General features: G+C 30.6%; 1 protein-coding gene across 1 annotated transcript in view; it reads right to left on the bottom strand.

Annotated features, from left to right (window-relative positions):
• LOC129989196 (soluble guanylate cyclase 89Db-like) overlaps positions 1 to 24,768 on the bottom strand; it is a 109,688-nt gene that overhangs the window by 36,661 nt on the left and 48,259 nt on the right. The window contains exons 2-4 of the mRNA XM_056097574.1: positions 22,945 to 23,197; positions 13,976 to 14,145; positions 8,318 to 8,447 (exon numbers count right to left, since the gene is read on the bottom strand). Of these exons, the coding sequence (XP_055953549.1) occupies positions 8,318 to 8,447; positions 13,976 to 14,145; positions 22,945 to 23,197 (553 nt within the window). The remainder of the gene's footprint in view (positions 1 to 8,317; positions 8,448 to 13,975; positions 14,146 to 22,944; positions 23,198 to 24,768) is intronic.

Below are 24,768 nucleotides of genomic sequence, written 5' to 3'. Positions count from 1 at the left end.
TCAATTCGAGGTGCCCCCGGGGGTTTCGTACGCGTAGTAAAGAGAAAGAACAGTAATCGTTAAAAAATTTGAATTCTAGATTTTGACGAATCTCCTGTTTTTGGAAATATCCGTCCGTCTGTCTGCAACAAAGAAAAGTCAAAAAAGCTTTGAGCTGAATGAAAGCTAGATGAAATTTGATATAGGTCTTTATACTAAATTTCTGCCAAATTTTGATTAAACTCTGATCAGAAGAAGTCTGTCTGTTCGAATATGTTAGCATTATAATTAAAAAACAAAGAGAATTAGTTAGATAAAATTCGGTAAGCAGATTCAACGTTTATAGTATAAAGACCAATCTAATCTGTACCAAATATAACTAAGGGTTGATTGTCTTTCAGTTTTTACTTTCAGAAAGAAGTAAAAGGGACCATTAAAAAAAGCAACGACTTAAATATATCGAATTTGGTAAGATATTTGGCGCAGTTTTGTATCAAATTTTTGTCAATTTTGTGTCAATTCCAATCGGTTAAGAAAAACGTGTCTAAAATGCAAATTCAATTTTTGGATACTACTAATGGATGTCAGCGATTAATAATCAGCCAAATAATTCACCAAAAACCACACGACAGATTCAATGAAGATGCTAAATTCACGCCAAAAGTTAATATTTTCTTAACAATGGTACGCCAGTACTATGCAAGGCGTTTTTTGTCGTGGCAAGTTTATTAGAGAGTGTGCTAGAGAGTTTTGACCTCTCCTGCTGATTTCTTTTTTCGTTTCTCTGCAACAATGTTTCACATTTTGAATTGTTATTTTTATTACCACACACATACACACGCACGCACACACACATTTTCTTCTACTCATATAATTAATATTAAATCAATGCGAAACTTTCGCAAGTTCCTAATTTATGTTTAAGCTAATTAGATTAATCAATTATTATAAATAATAATAACTAGCCATTTATTATTTATAATACATAGTTAATATGATAAATCAATGAATTTACTTTGGCCCGATATCATTAATAATAACAGATTAATTACATTAACCGTAGTATATTATACACCAAATAACACTGTTATTGATTCGAATGTATTTACAATGATTCTTTGCATATTGAGATCTTCAAACTTCTGGGACATTTTAATAACTGATATAAGAAATATTAAACTTAAGGGAAAAGTTCATATATTGCATTATTTATATAGGCTAGTTTTTAACATAGGAAGTCAGCGGGACTGGTCTAACACAAAACTTTTTCGTATATTCTCTAATAAAGGTGTTATCACACTTCTTCCTGGATCTTGAGTATGGCAGTGAACACCTCAAGTGCTCACATTTTTATTTTCAAAATCCTACTCATAAGAATTGAGGGCTTCTTAAAATAGTAAAGAAATTTGGTACTTCTGTATTAAGGTGTATGTACACACTTGAAACTTCGAAAATCGTTCAAAATATCGAATATTTTTTTATTGCTTAATAATGTTCTATGATTCTTTAGCTTTCAAACGATACCGAAATGTTGTCAATATTCTAAATATTTCTCGAGTTATAATTATTTTTCTTCAGGAGCTTTCATTAAAAACTCTAGTTACGGTGTTTTTAAAACTCATTTTATGAAGAATGGTATTTTTCCACTATGTTGCTTCATTCAAACAATCATAACTCAACAAGAAATGAACCAAATACAGTTATTTATATATCAAAATAATCTGTATGAAATAGCGGATGTTTTGTGCCTCAATCAAAGTTATATTTATAGAAATAAATTTTTAATAGCTGTTTAAAAGTTAAAATGACAAAAAAAAATCTCGTTTTTTCTATTCATTGTTGTTGAAAAAAGTATTTTTAAAAAACTATGCACTTTTATAACTTGATTGAGGCAGACAACATGAAGACTAATAATAGGCATCATTTCCAACTAGAATTATGTGTCTGTGTAAATTAGAATTTAAGAAATCATGTTTCAAAAAATAGGCTAATGAGCTCATTAAATATTATTTAATTAATTAATAATTAGTGTAATAGGGTTTTTTCTCACTGAAATGAGTTTAAACATATATTAATGACCTACTGTGAGAAAACTGGACTTTTAAAGTTAAAATTAAAAAAAAAATCTTCAAGTGTGTACGTACACCTTAAGTGCATTGCATTGGCGAAGAATAGTTATGAAATATCAATCATGGGAGTCGTTCCTTCATTTGACCTTTGGTAATTTTTTATTGGCGGTTATCCTTCGGCTAGCGATTATATACAAGTACGAAAAAACGAATATGTATTTGGATGTTTTTCCTCCATCCGAATGATATAAAAGTTCACGCCAAATTTTAGATAAATAAATGATTGAATTTTTGAACTATCAGGTTTACATGCACGCAAAAGTACAGAAGACAGTCAATTAATTCCTTGAGGGATTTTGTTCAAAATTTGGTATGAACATTAATTGAAATGCTACCGAATTTATTACTGTTACTAGCTCTAGCATCAAAATATGATATATATTAAAATCAGATTTTTCAATAGCCTTATACCAGTTCTATCTATTCTATACATAAAACTTTCCAGCAGAGTCGAGGATAACATAATTGTGGCATTAAAAAGGTAGCTGTCGGAGAATCTATTTTATACATGCAAGTTGAATTTCATGGTACGGTGACATCATTTATACCTCAACTGAACTGCTTAGATAATTAACAGAATATTTCTTTCTTAAGTATAGAAAGGATTTAAAAATTGCAACGATCAAATATTATGTTAAATATTTTGAAAATTGTTAAACAATTACAGAACAACTAAACTGGTATCATTAAAAAAAGACAATGTATTTTGAATCTTAAAATAAAATAACTTTTGAGCAATAATATTTTCTGAAGTCATTACGGAAAAATGTAAAATTCTTGCTTAATTTTTAAGTAATTGAAATTTTAACTAAAATTTAAAAAAAACACCAAAGAATACATTATTTCTCTAAAGCATGTTTTTGCCGAATTTGGCTTTTCTTGATCAAATATAGAGCTTTAACATACGCACATTCCTCTTTATAATTGGTAAATATAGATTAATTTTATGTTACTATGTGAAAATCAGTATATCTGATGTGACTCTAAAAGGTTGCTCATGTTGTTGTTCCTCAATATAATATTTCCGTTTAAAACCGTTTTAAATGTTTTGGAATTAAAAATTTATTAAAATTAAAGAATGGTCAACAAATGCACATTCATCTTTATAATTGGTAAAGATAGATTAATTTTATGTTGCTGTGTGAAAATTGGTCTATCTGGTGCGATTTCAAATAGTTTCTCATTTTGTTTCTCAATATCATATCTCTCTGTTACTCACCATTCTCATAAAAAGCTAGAATGAGGAAAAATCGCTAGGTCACTGCAGACTTTTCAAGGAAACTGTTTTAAATGTTTTGGAATTAAAAGTTTCTTAATATTAAAGAGAGGTCAACAAATCCACATTCCTCTTTATAATTGGTAAAGATAGATTAATTTTATGTTGCTGTGTGAAAATTGGTCTATCTGGTGCGATTCCAAATAGTTTCTCATTTTGTTTCCCAATATCTTATCTCTCTGTTACTCATCATTCTCATAAAACGCTATAATGAGGAAAAATCGCTAGGTCACTGCAGATTCTTTAAGGAAACTGTTTTAAAGTTTTTGGAATTAAAAGTTTCTTAATATTAAAGAGTGTTCAACAAATACACATTCCTCTTTATAATTGGTAAAGATAGATTAATTTTATGTTGCTATGTGAAAATCAGTCTATCTGGTGCGATTCCAAATAGTTTCTCATTTTGTTTCCCAATATCTTATCTCTCTTTTGCTCACCATTCTCATAAAACACTAGAATGAAGATATCGCTAGGTCATTGCACACTCTTCAAGGAAACCGTTTTAAAGTTCTTGGAGTTAAAAGTTTCTTGAAATTAAAAGAAAGATCTCCGCCAATTTCTGCGGAAAGGCATAAAAATCAACCAGAAAGTGGAACGAAAGAAGGCAGAAACGGAAATTAGCAGAAAGATGACAGATTGATGTGGCTAAAATGTAACTCCTTCTTTCATCAACAATTCAATCCATGCTTAACGCTTCCAGCTTTTCTACATCTGACTGAATGGGAAACCCAATTGCTTTACTCCTTTCTTAAATGCCAAACTATAGCAATCGGATACCCAAATCTTTTTTCTTCGGTATATCCTGTGCTAAAAAAAAGAGCAAAATTGGTGCTCCACCCATTCATCAGGCATTGAATAATGGTGGAAAATGGTTCAATTTGCGCCAAAGTCTGTCGCCACAGCGTACGTGAGGTCTGCATAATGAAAGCCTCTTTTCCCTCTCTCTTGGCGGCATACAAGACACCGGAAGATCAATCTCCGATGACACTTTACGAGGAAAACACTGACGGTCTCTCTCTCTCTCTTTTTTTTGACTCTCTCATTCGTCAACTTTTTGTTTATGTGAAGTTTATATCATTCTAGAAAAAAAAGGAAGAAGTACAAAATAGGTTTTGAAGAAACGCATTCGGAGTAAATTGGCTATAAAAGTTGTGGAAATGTCTTACGAAGGAGTAATGGTTGTCCTTTGTTGTAAAAAATGGAGATTCATCGAGGAAAGTTGATGAATTCTACTTATTAGTCCATACAGAGAAACAAATACTTTTGCTTGAAATAAAAGGCTTTTAGCTTATAAAATTTAATGAGAAATTCATGCACTTGTTTGGGGATAATGAGATGAATTCTGTTATAACAAGGCAAATGCAACCGCCGACGATATTGCAGTTTAATTTATGTAAATTCACGGCCCATTTTGAAAGGACATAAGATCATTTTGTGGATGGACCAAATGCTTTTGAATAGCAATCAGAGGGTGAGAATAACATTTGAGCAATAACTTTCTCTCTAAGTTTATGCATTGAATCTACGAGATGTCATTTTACCTTGATGGATTTTGTACCTGGCCTACATATGTGGTAGTTTTTCAATGGAATCGGGTTTCCAGCCTAGATCCGTACGGCCTTGATGCCTCGACCTTACTGAAAGGACCGCGGTGGCCTGGTGGTAAGGTCTCGGCTTAGGAACCGGAGGGTGTAAGGTTCGTGTCCCTATTCCACCGAAGAACCGTCGTGTAAGGGATCTGTTGCACGTTAAATTCGACATGACCAAACGTCCTCCCGCTGGTGTGGCGTAGTGTGGAGAGGGAGGTGCCAGATCAGGTGTCATCCTCGTCATCTGACCGAGGTTCAAAATTACGAGGTCCGTCCCAAAATAGCCCTAGTGTTGCTTTAAACTAGACGTTAATATAACTAAACTAAACTAAGCCTCGAGTTTACTATAAGATCATCGCAGCCTCATCCCTCGATAACTTATTCCTTTTTTACTTTCTCGTATACGTAATATAAAGTATAGTAATCGTCAAAAAAATTGGAACTCAAGAATTTGACGAATCACCACGTTTTAGACTTCTCCGAGTTTGAAAAGCACATTTTTGGAAAATCTCTGTCTGTCTGTGACAAAGATAACTCAAAAACGCTTTGATCTAGATAGTTGAAATTTGGCATACGGTCTTTACACCAAATTTACATATTTCCATCAAATTCTGAGTAAAATCTATTCAGAGGAAGTCCGTCTATCCGGCTGTTCTAATATAAGTTAACACGATAACTACAAAATGAAGAGAGCTAGATAGATAAGATTCGGTAAAAAGATTTAACATCTCTAGTGTAGAATCCTGTCAAATTTTGAGCCAAATCCAACAACGAGTAGATTGTCTGTCAGTCTGCACTTTCAGAAACATGCAAACGCGATAGTTCAAAAACGGAAAGTCTTAAATATATCAAATTTAACATGGCATTTTGTGACTACAAGTGCAGCTTTGTGTCAAATTTCTGTTTCAATCCGTCGAGAAAAACGTATCTAAAGCCCAAATTAGATTTTCGAATACTATTATTGGCGTGTCAGGGATTAATCGCCGAAAAATTCACCAAGGTTGATACGATAGATTCACTAATGCTAAATTCACGCCAAAAGTTAATATTTCGTAACTTTTGTATACCAATGCCATGCAAGGCGTTCTGTGGCATGACAAGTTTATTACAGAAGATGCGAAAAAGTTTTGGGGAGACCATTTACTCTGGTTTTCCTTTAAGATATGCAATGGATGCCAAAATTAAATTGTCGCGATACTTTTCACTGTTAGCAAATGGGAAACAATGGAATGGAACAGAAAATGATATATTATGCTTCAGAACTTTAAAAAAATGTCTTATTACATATCTAATCCCCGGGGGGCACCTCGAAATGAGGATGAGATGCTTCCGGCATGGTGGTTGGATCTCGCCACCCTGGAGGGTACACAAATAGGTGGGGGATCTGACTCCTACCATCGATGACGGGACGTACTTCCTTCTGGGAGGGTAGCACCGTGGCTGGTGATGACCCTTAGGACTCAACCACAGTTCCCGCCAGTGTTGCTGTTGCGGCGGTCATTCAGTTTTATAGTTTAAATCCGTGTGCCTTCGTGGCGGGTCGGAGAGTCAGATGGCTAACTTACTACATATCTTGCTAAACTTACCATAGGAATGTAAGTTTCTTCAAAAATTTAATTCATACTTTCAGTTGCATGCAGAAAAATTTGTTAAGATACTGTTACCTCGGCAAACGTGGCTTTAGAAACTGAAATAAATGAACAGACATTTCCACTTCGATAAATCCTCGACCAGTCCAGCGATAAAGAAAGATACATGGCTGGTATTGTCTTGGTTTATCATATTAAAAGTCCAAGAGCAATTCGAAGCAATTTTCAAAACATTAACCATGGTAAATTACTTTATACGTAAAACATACAACTTTGTTAAATCTCATTAATGATTTGATTGGATTTTTTCCATTTGCATGTAGAAAAATTTATTTGAATATTATTGTTCCCTATAACTTATATACTTTAAAAATAGAAATAAATGAATAACATCTTAACTTCGATAAGTCCGCCGCCAAACTAGCTGTGAAAAGAAATGCATGGCTGGCATTGTTTGATTCATATTATTACACTTTCCAGAGCAATATAGATTGATCTTGAAGGCATTAATTAGCAACTGTTTAATACCTATAAACATTGAGTACATATTTAAGTTTCATAAAGGATTTTATTTTTTTACCATTTATATACAGAATTGCTTATTTGAACACAACTTTTTCTGATGTCAGTAAGTCTACAATGAAACACAAACTTTTCTCCCATAACTCTCTCCCATACTTTAATAAAGAACGCCTTCCATGGCACTGGCGCATAATAATTATGAAATACTAACTTTTGGCGAGATTTTAACATTTTTAATTAATCTAATGTGTGATCCTTGGCGAGTTTTTTGACGATTAATCCTTTCATGAGATTAATAGAATTTGGTTTTACCCTACCGATTGAAACAAAAATTTGACATAGAGCTACCCTTGTAGAGACAAAATCCCATATCAGATTTCATATTTTCAAGTCATTGCGCTTTTGAATTATCGCGTTTATATGTTTCTGAATGTATAGATAGACAGACAGTCAATCCTTTGATATATTTGGCTTAAAATTTGATAGATTTCTTCACAGTATAGATTCTATACTGTGAAGAAATACTTCTATAGATTTTAAATCTATGTATCAAATTTTATCTGTCTGGCTCCTTTCGTTGTGTAGTTATCGAAATTGTAGTTGTAACATTGTTGTAGTTGTTTTGTAGGAATCCGGGATTAATCTTTATTTTTGGATATTTTGAACATACTTTGGGAAAACTTCTACTGTGATATATGCATAAAAGTAATTAAAAATTTTTTCGATCAATTTTTTAATAAATTTTTTAAAAAAGTTTTAAAAATTTAATTTTATTTCACAGTTATATTGATGTTTCGAACAAAATTTGAAAGAAAAATTGTAAAACCTATGTTTTAAATTGAGTTAGGTGCTAATGGGTTACCCAGACATGCGGATAAAAGTAACACAGTTGATATAAGGATATTAAAATAACATGAATGAATCTATCATTCGAATTCTTGTTCTTTTGCTTAATTTATCAAATTATTTATCTTAACTATCTAAAGCTTCAAAAGGTTCAAGAAGTGCTTGAGATTTTTCAAGTGAGACACTTGAGGCGAGACGAACTTCTGTCTTTTTCTACTTGATAAAAATATTTATTTATATAAGTGTATTCCAAATATATATTTAAGTAATAATGACGTCAATGAATAGAAATAAATTAATCAAATTAATAAAGAATAAAAAATAACTAATAAATGTAACAACAATAAGCGAGAAAATTTCAAATTATGAAAATAAATAAATCTTTACTTTTTCATAGGATATTTCAAGACGAGCACCGTGTTGCCACCCTGCAAGAACGATTTCTCGGCTGCTGTCATGGAGACATAAGTCTGTCAGGTAAAGACCAACTTCTTGCATTTCCTGGAGGTTGCTAAGTCTGCAAGAAAAGAATATGTTAAGTTAAAAGATTTTGTTCACAAGTACATAAATTAGCGCAACAGAATGCCTTTATAACTGTTTCTATATAACGAAACGCAAACAGGTCAAATAATCCGGCCTGTAGAAAGTCAATGCAGATAAAACGCACGTTCATCTTTTTTTTTTATCAGTAAAGATTAAAATGAAGACTGAAATTCACTCATATTTAACAAATGAAAAATCTCCCTTATAACTGATTATCTCACTATAATCTGGCCTGTAGAAGACCACTGCACACACACACATTTTTTTATTAATAAAAATATAGAGACTGAATCAAACTTGACAAAATGAAAAATCTCTCTTTTAATTGATTATTTCACTATAATTTTTGAGATTTGGTTTACTATATGAGGGCTAGTTTGGGACGGACTTCATAATTTTGATCCTTAAAGGGATGACATCATTAAAATTATAATCTTTATGGTATTGTCTTCTCTATACACTTATATGTCACATCAACATGAATATAGTTTTTGAGAGAAATAAAGTAATGTACGAACATAGGATTATGTTTTTTGTAAGAATACTTTTACTTAAAATTTCATGATTTATAAATTTATAAACTTTATTTCTGTTTTATTCGCAATTCGAGTTTATTCATTATATTAATTTAATTTATTTATTATTCTTTATGTTTTGTTGGGAGTTTGAGTTCATTCGATTTATATCTATTTCATTAAATTTGGAAATCGAGACTTTGTAATTCCACATGATTTTATCACTGTATCTAGTAATAGATTCTCCTCCCTTAGATTTATAACCTTTTTGATTGATAAAAAGTTTCTAATAATTTTCTTGGCAGTTTATTGAGAATGATTCTAGGTTAGAATTGATTTAGGTGGGCCTTATCATACAACATTTAGTTTACAAATTTTTGAAATTATTCATTACATTTTATCATGTTTTGCGAGAAGATTTTTTCCCTTCCCAGCTATTTCCCTGTTTTCCATTCTTTCTTCTTTTTAATATATTTTATTTTAGTGAGTAGCTGTAAACGCTGTATATTTGATTTTAGTGAGTAGCTGTAATATTAAAGCTGTATATTTGATTTTAGTGAGTAGCTGTAATATTAAGGCTATATATTTGATTTTAGTGAGTAGCTGCATTTTAAAGCAGATTTTTAACTATGCCTATAAGTTTTTTTTTGATCTACGGGTAACAACATTGACACATTCAAGCAATAAACTAAGTATGAATATTTTTTTTAAAGTTTAATTGGGGTGATCTGCAGTAGGGGACTACTGAGCAAAGATTAACAGAAAATATCCTATTTTGTGAAATCTAATTATTTACACTTGTCACAAAATACAATATAACCCTACATATTCAAAATTACTGTAATGAGGAATTACGATTATTAGCTGCTTTGTATACTAACAGTTGAAAAGAAGAAATATTTGAATTAGTTTTTTTTAAATAAAGCCAAAGTTATGAGTTTCGTTAAAATGTTCAATATGAAATAGTTACTTATAAGTTTAAGGCGATTAATTCACAAGCGGTGATTTTGACCATGACAGAGACAAATCTGAGACGTTTTATAATCGATTAAGACATGTTTGGAATATTTGATTCTCAACCAGAATATATCAAGAATATTTTTCAAATATAAAATAGAAAGTAAGAAATCAGAATTTTTCCTGTTGCAATCCGTATTGTCTGGTCTCTGCATTCATGAATCATCTTTAAATTACTAATTAAAGCTGCAATAAATGACAAAAAAAAATAAGAAATCGATTGCTGCGCAGCTATACTCTGTCTGTACTTTTAATTATTTTCGATTTCCTACACAACTCAGACAATTAGTAAACAACCTCTCACTTTATTGCTCACATGTAAACCCAAAACACCCATTTCTATAAATACCCAGCCCCATTCTTTTTATCAGCATCTTACCCCCCCCCCCGGCCCCCTCCGTTCATCCAATAATCGACCGGCCGATAGAAGGAAATGCAAGGCATGCATAAAAACAAAGCAAGAGTCCGGGAGCTTGATTAAACAGGGTGTTCCCGCACCAAAAACTGCAAATACAGGCAGCGCAGCCAATAAGAAGGGATGTCCAAGGCCTTGTCGAAGATGACCGCTTTATGAATTCGCTGATAAATGGGTTTCCTCGGCCAACAATATTGGACTGGTCAGTAAACATTCATTAGTCGTAATCCCGGGAGAATATTCCGAATCTTTGGTCTTATCTGTTTTATCAATGGGAGCAAGAAAAACAGGATAGCAGGGATGGAAATGGTGGTTATAAAGTGTTATTGCTAAAATATTCGGATTCTACGAAAAAAAAAAATGTGTTGTAGAGTTTTTTTTTTTAGCATAAAAGGAGTTGCTGATGGAGTATTATAGAAAATGAAAGACTTCTTTTTTCCATCTAAAGTATCAAGTTTTCTATGTTAAACTTATTATCTTAGCTTTTCAAACTGAAAAGAAAAAATTCACAACCGTCAAACTTATCATTTATGTTTGTTTATCTTGGAAAAATTTTTTAAATCGAGATACAAATTGGCAATTCAAAAATATAATCCGAAACATCGAACCATGGTAAAGTTCCTAATTGTATTTTATGTATAAATAAATCCACATATTTAAAGAAAAGAACATCATCGTGCTAAAAACAGATTCGAACAGAAATAGATTACACAATGAATTTAGATCTGCTTCTGCGAAACTAGCTTAAATATCCAAAAAGTTTTCGATAAAAATCTAAATAATTAAACAAAATTATTAAGAAAAATTACCGTTTCTTAATTTTGATAATTCAAAATAATCTCCTAAACAAACTTTGAGAAAAAATAATTAAACCCACCATACGATTTAAACAGCGCTAGTTAGTTACTAATATCTGATTTAACTCATCAGATGTCAGTAATCAGTAAGGCACGCAATTTACAAAATAAAAGTAGCGTCTAGGAATATTAACTTTAAATAAACCTTTATAGCTTGAAAATAAATCGTTTAAGGTAGTATAATTAAAAAAAAATAGAATTCGATAAATAATGCAGTTTTAATGCTGCTTGATGTTGTATTATGAGTAGGTTTGCCTCCTAGTGTATCAATCTGATGCTTTGAATAAGGTACGCAAAATTATCGGTCACCTAAAACTGATACGGTATAGAAAGCAGGATGTACTCGATATCAGATTTTGGACATTATTCATGCTCGATGATAATCTCTTTGATAAATATATCCTTCATTTTCACTAGAAGGATACTAAATCCATCTAATACAAAATATTAAGTCAATATAGCTGAATTTGCCATCATGCCTCGGTGAAGCTATAAGCATGCGTGATTTTTAATTATATGCATTTATTCCTACTGTCCTTTACACCGGATTACAGTACACATATGACTGAAGACCCCCCCCCCCTTTACCTTTTCCTATAATATCTATATGACTAAGTTTTCCCATCTTCTCATCCATTCGTCAATCACTGTCAAAAACAAGGGCGCCAGCGCATCGTCATCAATGCTTCTTCAACATTAGAAGGAAGCAACATTCCAATTTGGAATCATATCCGCATCTGAATCAGTTACAAATAGGGATTGCAATACCTCTATACCGGGATACCGAATACCGGTATTTTGAGCCATTTGTGCAATTTTGTAATAAAAGTATTCACAAGTTTAAATACCGTTTTTTCTGTATTTACTAGAAATTTTTTTTACTCCTAACAGTTTACTCCTAATGATGGAACAATTTTTGAAACTGAGAAATCCGATCCAAAAAGTAATTATCAACTTAAACCTGCATATTAATTTTTCAGATAGTGTATTCGACTTAATATCCGGAACTGTATCAGCTCTACTTCCAATAAAACTAGCTGCTGAGGCATTATGTCTGAGAGATTATGCTTTATTAACAGCTAATGCAACAATAAATTTCATGTTGCACTCACTGAAAGAAGAGCGCACATCATTATCTGAAGAATTATATATTACATTGAAAAATCGCACAGAAGAAAGGCATACCAAAATAGAAAATGTCTTACTGTATTAAAATAATTAAAATGATTTTAAAAATGAAAATGAAAAAGGAAAGAGACTAACCAGTTCAAATCTGATCAAGTTTATATAAAATTTTCGTAAAATATTTTACCCACAAACCTATCCACATTCAGAAGAATTCGGTTCAGTTATCGAAGATTATGATGTCACTACTGTTGATAGTGAAAAGGAATTGTCTCTTGAACAATAATTAGAATTAGCGATAAATAGAAAAATGTCAACGAACCAAAATACAATACAGAAATCAGCTATATCCAAAACCATCCGACGAGAAATCGATTTATTTGAAGATGAGTGATTTCGAGGTAAATACTTGGAAAAAGTATATCGCGCATTGCTAACAGTATCACCAACTATCGTAGATGCCGAAAGACTGTGTTCGACAGTTGATAATTTTTGCACAAAATTAAATTCCGGGCTTAATGACAGTACTATGGATGCATTATGTTTTTTAAGATCCCATTTCAAAAATTTGTATTAGTACCACAGACTGAATAGTGATATTTACACTTTTTTGTGATTTAAATAAATAAGATGTTCCTTTACTTTTTTTGTGATTCTTTATATACTGTTATAATTTCTAAGTTACAAACTATTTTTTGTGATATTTACACTCTCTAATAAAACTGGCAAATAAAACAAAGAAACACCTGTGTTTTCTTTCTTTTTCTAAAATTTCCACTACCGTTATGATACCGGTATCCCGGTATTAAGATCTAAAAAATACCGAATTCCGGTATTGAACTTTTGATCCGATATTGCAATCCCTAATTACCAATCTAGAGAAAAGAATAGGCGTCGATATTCACTGAATACCCGGTTTCAACTCGGCGGGCAGAGAATTAGTTATCAGCTGCATCAGGTACAATCGAGTATTATTAAAAATCCATGCCTGATTTAGTATAACCAAATACCAACCCAACAAAAGTCGCAAACACTTCCTCGAAATTTGCTCTTTCTATATTTCAATAAAGTTTCACTAGCATTTATTCCATAATTATGAATTTTTTTAAAACAATCGGACCTCACTTGCCAGTTCTTTCAAAAATAAGCGCCATTTCAAAATGATATACGCTAGCAAGAAGTATTGTTCAGTATTGCTAAAAGGTGTGGTTCCTTGCAAAGAATGGACGTCTCACCCACTGAGTATTTATAAATTGTTAAATCCAATTCCTGATTCATTTCATGACCAACCATTCCACCAACCGCAGAATAACAAATGGTTTTAATTTCAAAAGTGTGTACACAATAATCTATGCAATATTTCACAAAATAATTATGATTCAATTTTTCACCCATTCTGATAAAAAAGAATCTTTTTTTTTAATCTTTATACATTTAAGAACTATTGAATTCTAAAATCGCTGTAAACTTTCGTATCACCCTGCATATGTTAAAAAATTATTTTTTTTAAAGTTAAGGCTTAATCTTGAAATTAAAAAAATCCGAAAGGAATTACAATACAGTAAATACTTACAGAGGAACACAGAGATAGATGATTGCGTCCCATTCTTCTATGAGTCGCATCTGTCCTTTTAGAAGCAGGTTTCGCGTCGAAGCACTATTTCTGCGATCACAGATAGGATGTTTGGTGAAATGAGAGTTGAGGCATTCTAACTCGACGACAACTTTCTGAAGAATGTAGATCTGAAAATAAATGAAATTCACAAGATGAAAATAACGAATTCTAAAATTCATAAGGGTTTAGTTTAATTATATTAACATCCTATTTTAAAGAAACACTAGGGTATTTTGGGACAGACCTCGTAATTTTGAATCGTGGTCAGATGACGAGGACGACACCTGAGCTGAAATTTTCAGATATCTGATTTTTATTATTGCTTGATAGGTTTGAAATTTCGAATCATTCACAATTTCAAATATTTATTTTCGAAAAAAAAGGAACATACAGAAACATGACAAAGAAGATATAAATTTTATTTAATTCATAAAGTTTGCCCAAAATTTATTAAATGATTTAATCAAATTAAAAATACAACTTAATTTTAAAATATTCCTTAAAATGAAACACAAATGGCTCTCTAGAAGTAATATTTAGCTCTAAGTGCTAGAAATAGCTTTTTAGAAAAGAATATTATTGATGCTATTAGAAAAGTATTTCTGTAAGGATATATATTTGTTTTACTTGTTTAAGCATAAAAAAAGTATTAGCATCTATATCTGTAGAAAGATTGGATTTCAAAAGATTTTCAAAAGATTGGATTCCACCGAAGTACCGCCATGTAACGGACGGATTGGTGCATCCAAATGGACGTGGCCAATCGTCTCGCTGGTGTGGGTATAAAAGCTTAAGTATCTTCCTCGTCGTCTGAACACATTTAAAATTTCATTTCCAAAATATACCTAGTGTTACTTTGAAATAGGATATTAATGTAGCTAAACTAAATCTAAAATCTTGAAAAACATGTCTCTTTAAAGTATAAATTTTTCAAGTTTTTTAATTCATCTGTTTTTAATTTACTTCTCATTAAGAGCAAACTGTTTTTTGGAAAATCCTTCCCTCTTCAAAAATTCAAAACATATAAGATAAAATGTCAGAAAAACCTGCGAGAGTGATCTCTACAAAGCTTTCTCGCATAACCTGTCATAAGGCGTTATCACAGAGAACGCCTTGCTTTGTATTAGCATATAATAGTTACGAAATAAGAATCTTATACGTAAATTTAACATTTTTATTGAATCTATTGTATGATCCTTGGCGAGTTTTTTTGGCGATTTATCCATGGCATTTCGTTATTAGCATCCAAAAATCAAATTTGCATTTTAGGCATGTATTTTCCAACCGATTGAAACAAAAATTTGATACAAAGCTATTCTTGCAGTCACAAAATTATATACCAAATTTCACTTATTAAAGTCATTCCATCTTTTAGCTATCGCATTTACATGTTTATTAAAGTACAGACATACAGACGGTCAACCCTTTGTTGGATTTAGCTCAGAATCTGATAAATATCTACACTATCGATGCTAAATCTGTGTACTGAATTTTATCTATCTAGCTCTCTCCATTTTGCAGTTATCGTGTTAACTTATATTCGAACAGCTGGACAGACAGACTTCCTGTCTGAATTTTGCTCAAAAGGTGATAGGAATCTACAAATTTGGTTTTAAAACCGTATATTTAATTTCATCTGTCTAGCTCAAAGCGTTTCTGAGTTATCTTTGCCAAAGACAGGTAGACAGACAGACGGAAGGACACTTTCCAAAAATGTGTTTTTCGAACTCAAAAAGGTCTAAAACAAGAAAATTCACCAATACTTTCTCTATACTACATACATGAGAAAGTGTAAATGAACGTAACAGATGAATACTAAGGATTCTTTTCAACATCTGATGAACATAACTGAAGCTAGTATTCTCATTGCTATTCATAGAATGCGAATGAATCACATGAAAGCGCCGGAATGTTTTTTCTTCTTTTTCTTTGACTTTGAAACGATGGAACCTTGAAATCTCACATTTCTATCCATCGTTCATACGATCCGATTGTAAACAAAACGACGCGCACTCCGTTCGCAGTTACAGTTCCCAGAAATTCCGAACGGCTCATTTAATATCAAACGATTTGGCATCTTTTTTTTTATTGAGAACTGAAAAGCTGCCTGTTTCTCTTCTTTTTCTCAATAGATATAATTGTTAGATAATCACATTTCAAAATATTAGTAGAAAAAAAATTCCGAATCTCATTAACTTTTTTAACAAATAGAATTGAAACGCACTGTTTACTTCTGAACTGCATGGAATATGTCTTTATAATATTTCAATAATTCTTTATTATATTCTATGGAATAATTCTTTATAATATTTTAATATTTCTTTATCATATTCTATGGAATAATTCTTTATAATATTTCAATATTTCTTTATCATATTCTATGGAATAATTCTTTATAATATTTCAATATTTCTTTATAATATTCTGTTGAGCGTTTCTTTATAATATGCTATTATTCCTTTACAATATTATATGGTATATTTCTTTATAACATTCTACGGAATATTTCTTTATAACATTCTATGGAATATTTCTTTATAATATTCTATGGATCATTTCTTTATAATATGCCAATATTTCTTTATAATATTCTGTAGAATATTCCTTTATAATATGTCAATATTTCTTTATAATATGTCAATATTTCTTTATAATATGTCAATATTTCTTTATCATATTCTATGGAATAATTCTTTATAATATTTCAATATTTCTTTATCATATTCTATGGAATAATTCTTTATAATATTTCAATATTTCTTTATAATATTCTGTTGAGCGTTTCTTTATAATATGCTATTATTCCTTTACAATATTATATGGTATATTTCTTTATAACATTCTACGGAATATTTCTTTATAACATTCTATGGAATATTTCTTTATAATATTCTATGGATCATTTCTTTATAATATGCCAATATTTCTTTATAATATTCTGTAGAATATTCCTTTATAATATGTCAATATTTCTTTTATAATATGTCAATATTTCTTTATAATGTTCTATGGAATATTTCTTTAAAATATGTCAGCATTTATTTAAAACTTTCTAATGATATGTTCTCTTAAGTATAACTTCTTCACAGAAAAGTAAACGATTATACTAACTCTTATTTATCAAAATGCCAATGAGTTAGCTAAGTCATAAATTCTTTCCCTAATTACCTACAATACAGCAATTGTGTTGTTAATTTTTTTTAGTTCATTAAGGCACAATAATGCAGAAATAGTGATATTACTTTCGATTGTTATCGAAATGGCATCAACAAAGAAAAAGGGCCCAATGGTCTTTGATCCCATGAATTTCAATCTACCATTATAGTTTAATACCAATTTTGGGGTTGCATAAAAGGCCGAATATTTACAATATTGGTTGAAAATATTGCTATCGCTTAAAGTTTAGACCACAGTTACTGTGTTTAATGCAAGAATCGAAATGCCGGGCTGTCGTGGCTGGTTCGTGAGTGCTTTGAAAAAAATTAGGCAAATAGAAAACTTAACAGATTTATTTCAGATTCGTTCGAGTTACTCTGCTCAGTAACTCCTTCTCCTCCAAGAGCCAACACTCGAATGACATCACTCTTTGAATTACACTCGCGCTAGTTGTCTAGCACCATCTATGAACGTTTATTTCCTAAAGCTTCAAAATCCAATCACTACATGGTCAGTACTTGGTGAGAATTGGAATATCATATTGACATTCTTCAAGTTAAACTTTATTTATTAAAAACTTTATTAGTGGTTACGTCATTTTTTCTAAAATTTGAGATTCAGCAATATATTGGAACATGGTAGTCAGCGCTTTTGTGTTTTTAGAAAATTTATTTTATTGAAAAGCAAGGCTATTCAATAAAATAATTCATAAATGATATGCCAATTTCCAGCATATATATATATAGCGTCTGCATTTTCAACTCAGCAATATGTAGGAACCTGATGATCTGTGCTTTTGTGTTTTTAGAAAATGAAAGCAAGGTTATTAAAAAATAATTCGGACATAACATTGCAATTTCTAGCATAAATACAGCGGCTCATTTTCCTACGCAGCAATATGTAGGAACCTGATGGTCTGTGCTTTTGTGTTTTTAGAAAATGAAAGCAAGGTTATTCAACAAAATAATTCATACATGATATGATAATTTCTATCATAGATATAGCGGCTGCGTTTTCTATTTAGCAATATGTAGAAACCTGATGGTCTGTGCTTTTGTGTTTTTAGAAAATTTATTTTATTGAAAAGCAAGGCTATTCAATAAAATAATTCATAAATGATATGCCAATTTCCAGCATATATATATAGCGGCTGCATTTTCAACTCAGCAATATGTAGGAACCTGATGATCTGTGCTTTTGTGTTTTTAGAAAATGAAAGCAAGGTTATTAAAAAATAATTCGGACATAACATTGCAATTTCTAGCATAAATACAGCGGCTTATTTTCCTACGCAGCAATATGTAGGAGCTTGGTGGTTTGCACTTTCGTGTTTTTAGAAAATGAAAGCAAGGTTATTCAACAAAATAATTCATTCATGATATGATAATTTCTATCATAGATATAGCGGCTGCGTTTTCTATTTGGCAATATGTAGAAACCTGATGGTCTGTGCTTTTGTGTTTTTAGAAAATTTATTTTATTGAAAAGCAAGGCTATTCAATAAAATAATTCATAAATGATATGCCAATTTCCAGCATATATATATAGCGGCTGCATTTTCAACTCAGCAATATGTAGGAACCTGATGATCTGTGCTTTTGTGTTTTTAGAAAATGAAAGCAAGATTATTAAAAAATAATTCGGACATAACATTGCAATTTCTAGCATAAATACAGCGGCTTATTTTCCTACGCAGCAATATGTAGGAGCTTGGTGATTTACACTTTCGTGTTTTTAGAAAATGAAAGCAAGGTTATTCAACAAAATAATTCATACATGATATGATAATTTCTATCATAGATATAGCGGCTGCGTTTTCTATTTAGCAATATGTAGAAACCTGATGGTCTGTGCTTTTGTGTTTTTAGAAAATTTATTTTATTGAAAAGCAAGGCTATTAAATAAAATAATTCATAAATGATATGCCAATTTCCAGCATATATATATAGCGGCTGCATTTTCAACTCAGCAATATGTAGGAACCTGATGATCTGTGCTTTTGTGTTTTTAGAAAATGAAAGCAAGATTATTAAAAAATAATTCGGACATAACATTGCAATTTCTAGCATAAATACAGCGGCTTATTTTCCTACGCAGCAATATGTAGGAGCTTGGTGATTTACACTTTCGTGTTTTTAGAAAATGAAAGCAAGGTTATTCAACAAAATAATTCATACATGATATGATAATTTCTATCATAGATATAGCGGCTGCGTTTTCTATTTAGCAATATGTAGAAACCTGATGGTCTGTGCTTTTGTGTTTTTAGAAAATTTATTTTATTGAAAAGCAAGGCTATTCAATAAAATAATTCATAAATGATATGCCAATTTCCAGCATATATATATAGCGGCTGCATTTTCAACTCAGCAATATGTAGGAACCTGATGATCTGTGCTTTTGTGTTTTTAGAAAATGAAAGCAAGGTTATTAAAAAATAATTCGGACATAACATTGCAATTTCTAGCATAAATACAGCGGCTTATTTTCCTACGCAGCAATATGTAGGAGCTTGGTGGTTTGCACTTTCGTGTTTTTAGAAAATGAAAGCAAGGTTATTCAACAAAATAATTCATTCATGATATGATAATTTCTATCATAGATATAGCGGCTGCGTTTTCTATTTGGCAATATGTAGAAACCTGATGGTCTGTGCTTTTGTGTTTTTAGAAAATTTATTTTATTGAAAAGCAAGGCTATTCAATAAAATAATTCATAAATGATATGCCAATTTCCAGCATATATATATAGCGGCTGCATTTTCAACTCAGCAATATGTAGGAACCTGATGATCTGTGCTTTTGTGTTTTTAGAAAATGAAAGCAAGGTTATTAAAAAATAATTCGGACATAACATTGCAATTTCTAGCATAAATACAGCGGCTTATTTTCCTACGCAGCAATATGTAGGAGCTTGGTGATTTACACTTTCGTGTTTTTAGAAAATGAAAGCAAGGTTATTCAACAAGATAATTCATACATGATATGATAATTTCTATCATAGATATAGCGGCTGCGTTTTCTACTTAGCAATATGTAGGAACCTGATGGTCTGCGCTTTTGTGTTTTTAGAAAATAAAAACGTGGTTATTCAATAAAATAATTCATATGATCCTATTTATTGCTTAGATATAAAGGCTTCGTTTTCTAAGCAACAATATATTGGAATATGGTGGTCTGTGCTTTTGCGCTTTTCGAAAATTAAAACATGGCTATTCAACAAAATAATTTATGCATGACATGTCAATTTCTAGCATAGATATAGCGGCTGCGTTTTCTACTTAGCAATATGTAGGAACTTGATGGTCAGTGCTTTTGTATTTTTAGAAAATAAAAACATGGTGATTCAATAAAATAATTCATATAATCCTATTTATTGCTTAGATATAAAGGCTTCGTTTTCTAAGCAACAATATATTGGAATATGGTGGTCTGTGCTTTTGCGTTTTTCGAAAATTAAAACATGGCTATTCAACAAAATAATTTATGCATGACATGTCAATTTCTAGAATAGATATAGCGGCTGCGTTTTCTACTCAGTAGCATATTGGAACTAGTGGTCTGCGCTTTTGCATTTTTCGAATATGAAAAAATGGTTATTAAAAAAAACATCTTGACTCGTTTTTGCCATCGTTTCTTAAAATGATGTCAATTTTTGCAAAGATAAGATTAATTTTAGAAGTGGATAATTTTTTTCCATTTGATAGGATCATAAATTATTCATATATCTTCTCCCTTTTCTGAAGCTCATTGAATACGCAATCAATTATGTAATTGGACTCTAGAGAGGAAAGATACCCTACTTATATAAATAGCTGACAGCACAGATAAAAAAAAATAAAGAGCCGATGCCATGTCTTTTCATTTCCCCTAGCAATCGAAACAAAAAAAAATATTTAAATCTACCCTACAATATTTATAGCCAATTAATGATATTGAAAACTCGACTTTTCTCTTGAAAAAGCAAATTGACATAATAGTCTATTGAATTATATTATAATATTAAAAAAATACATAATAACAATTGTTTTTGGGTAGGCTGTCCGCATAGACTTCGTTTGGTCCAGTATATTGATTAATTAAGAAGAAAAGAACGTTAAAACATTGAATTTTCATTTTAAAATCAATAAAAGTCATTGCGATCATAAATATATTTCATAATATATTGCTTTCATAATATATAAATATATTTGCGATCATAAATATTCATGCTACATGTTTCCTCTTAAATAATTGGGTTGTATTCAGCCAAATTTTGTAGACTTAAATTTTTTGATAAAAAAAAAGCGTACTAATAAGCGTACAGGTCCTTAAATTCCTTAAATTGGAACTAATAGAAAATTATTTATAAGCACTTTTTATACAAAGTATACAGAAAATGTTGTGATCGTTAAAAAACAAACAAACACGACCTTGAGATTTTGGTGGATTTCAAGTTTATGACCTCATTTAGTCCGAAAAACATATTTTTGGTATTTTGTCTGTATGTGAACAGAGTAACTCAAAAAAGCCTTAAGCTAGATAGATGAAATTTGGTATAGAAAATTACAACCCCATCTGTAGATTTCTATCAAATTTTGAATGAAAACATTTGCATCAATTCTGTCTTTCTGGCTGTTCGAGTACGGTTAAACTCGATAACTCCAAAACGCTAAGACCTAAGTAGATAAAATTTGGTACGCAGGTTTAGATTTTTATCAGATTTTGAACTGGATTTGTCAAAAGGTTGAATGTCTGTCGGTGTGTAGTTTAGCATGAATGTAAATACAATAATTTATAAACGGAATGATTTAAATCATTGAGATTTGAAGTTACCCTGTGACTACAATTGTAGATTCGTGCCAAATTTTGGTCACGTTTTTTTGGTCAAATTTTGGTTTGAAGCATTTTTGCCAAATCAGTCTCCAAAAAGGCCTCAAAAATACGTATTCTTGCAGTAGATTCGCGAATATTTATATTTTGTAATTGTCGTAATTTATATTTTGTAACCTATACAGTGCAAGGTATTTCCACTCTTACCTAAGGTTTCACAATTTTATGTGATGGAAGGGGCGAAGACTTTTATGGGAGAGTGTACGAGAAAGCTTCGGGGGACAATTCCCACTGGTTTCTATAACGATGTATTAACGATTAACGATTAATTAACGATTCCTATAACGATGTATTTCTATACGATGTATTCGAAAAACATTGCAGATATAGATCTGAAAGTTTTACTAGTTGTTTCCGTGCATGTAACATTTATTGAAAATAAATTCCAAAAGATTTATTAAAATTAAAAAAAGAAATTAAACCTTTTTTTCTAATTTATTCTTCTTTTTATATTTACTCTTGACCTAATAAAATTGTAATGGCGTCTTATAACTCATTTTATTGGTATTTATATTACATATAACTTTTTAATTTAAATTTCCTCTCCCAAATTAATTGCTTTTTATTTAAATATGAAGACTTTTATTTCAGCTTTATTTCAACTCTCCCCTCGTCTTATCCAGTCTAATATCTAATAGCAAATACAGGTTTCTATTTTGAACAACCAACACAACAACTTACTTCAGTCAATAAAATTTCTGTTACGCATTTTAATAAAAAAGTTTGATGCTTTTCATGGCAATTCGACTAAACTACAAGCTTTAAAATTTTTTTTATGTTAGTGATTATTTTTTTTTATTTTATTACCTAGAAATTGTTGTATTTAACTATTTTGCTTTTTGTTTTACCCATCAAAACGTGCTATAAACATTCCATATACTGAAACATTCTGAGACTTACGTTGGCCCATGTGAATTTCACTCTTGGTCTGTGAATGAGAAAAAAGGTCTCTACGGGCAGCCCGACCATCTCCTCCCCGCCGAACAACTCCCGGATCTTCTCTCCGACTTCCCGGATTGTCATTGTCCGGTCGAAAGCTATAGAGAAGGGGAATAACTGGAAGAGGTAGACGCAGGATACTGGCTCCAGATCAGTGTGCTCAATCATATTTCGCCGGGCAGTCTGAGCATTCTGGTATGGAGTGTTATCGAATCTGAAAAACGAAAAATAATGACTCTGATGATAATGAAAATGAGTTATAACATAATGCATATTATTACAACTCCAGAGATTCTCACATATTTAATATTTGGTAAACAATTTTCCAGATAAATGTTCCTAAAATGTTTTCGTTTACATCTAAATAGATTTTAGAATTTTAAATTATTAGTATGAAAATACTTAGTGTCTCTTACACACGAATGATCATGATAACTTGATTCGTCTACTGCGAAATGAAAAATAATGATTCTGATGATGATGCAAATGAGTTATGAATTAATACATATTATAGCAACACCAGAGATTTCTGACATATTTAATATTTGGTATCCAATTTTACTGATAAATGTTCATAGAATGTTTTATTGATATTCATTAAATTTCGTTTACATCTTAATAGATTTTAGAATTTTAAATTATTAGTATGAAAATACTTAGTGTCTCTTACACACAAATGATCATGATACTTTAACTCGTCTACTGCGAAAGGAAAAATATTGATTCTGTTGATGATGAAAATGAGTTATAATATTATGCATATTATTGCAACACCAGAGATTCTCACATATTTAATTTTTGGTATCTAATTTTCCTGATAAATGTTCATAAAATGTTTTATTGATATTCATAAAATTTCGATTATATCTAAATAGATTTTAGAATTTTAAATTATTAGTATGAAAATACTTAGTGTCTCTTACACACAAATGATCATGATACTTTAACTCGTCTAATGCGAAAGGAAAAATATTGATTCTGATGATGATGAAAATGAGTTATAATATTATGCATATTATTGCAACACCAGAGATTCTCACATATTTAATTTTTGGTATCTAATTTTCCTGATAAATGTTCATAAAATGTTTTATTGATATTCATAAAATTTCGATTATATCTAAATAGATTTTAGAATTTTAAATTATTAGTATGAAAATACTTAGTGTCTCTTACACACAAATGATCATGATACTTTAACTCGTCTAATGCGAAATGAAAAATAATGACTCTGATGATGATGAAAATAAGTTATGAAATAATGCATATTATTGCAACACCAGAGATTCTCACATGTTTAATATTTGGTATCCAATTTTCTAGATAAATGTTCATAAAATGTTTTATTGATATTCATTAAATTTCGTTTACATCTTAATAGATTTAAAAATTTTAAATTATTATAAATTTCAGAATTTTAAATTATTAGTATGGAAATACTTATCGTGTCTTACACACGAATGATCATGATAACTTGATTCGTCTACTGCGAAATGAAAAATAATGATTCTGATGATGATGCAAATGAGTTATGAATTAATACATATTATAGCAACACCAGAGATTTCTGACATATTTAATATTTGGTATCCAATTTTACTGATAAATGTTCATAGAATGTTTTATTGATATTCATTAAATTTCGTTTACATCTTAATAGATTTTAGAATTTTAAATTATTAGTATGAAAATACTTAGTGTCTCTTACACACGAATGATCATGATAATTTGATTCGTCTACTGCGAAATGAAAAATAATGATTCTGATGATGATGAAAATGAGTT

This window comes from Argiope bruennichi, chromosome 10, assembly GCF_947563725.1.
Source record: "Argiope bruennichi chromosome 10, qqArgBrue1.1, whole genome shotgun sequence".
Lineage (NCBI taxonomy): Eukaryota > Metazoa > Arthropoda > Arachnida > Araneae > Araneidae > Argiope > Argiope bruennichi.
This window is presented reverse-complemented; position numbering and strand designations above follow the sequence as displayed.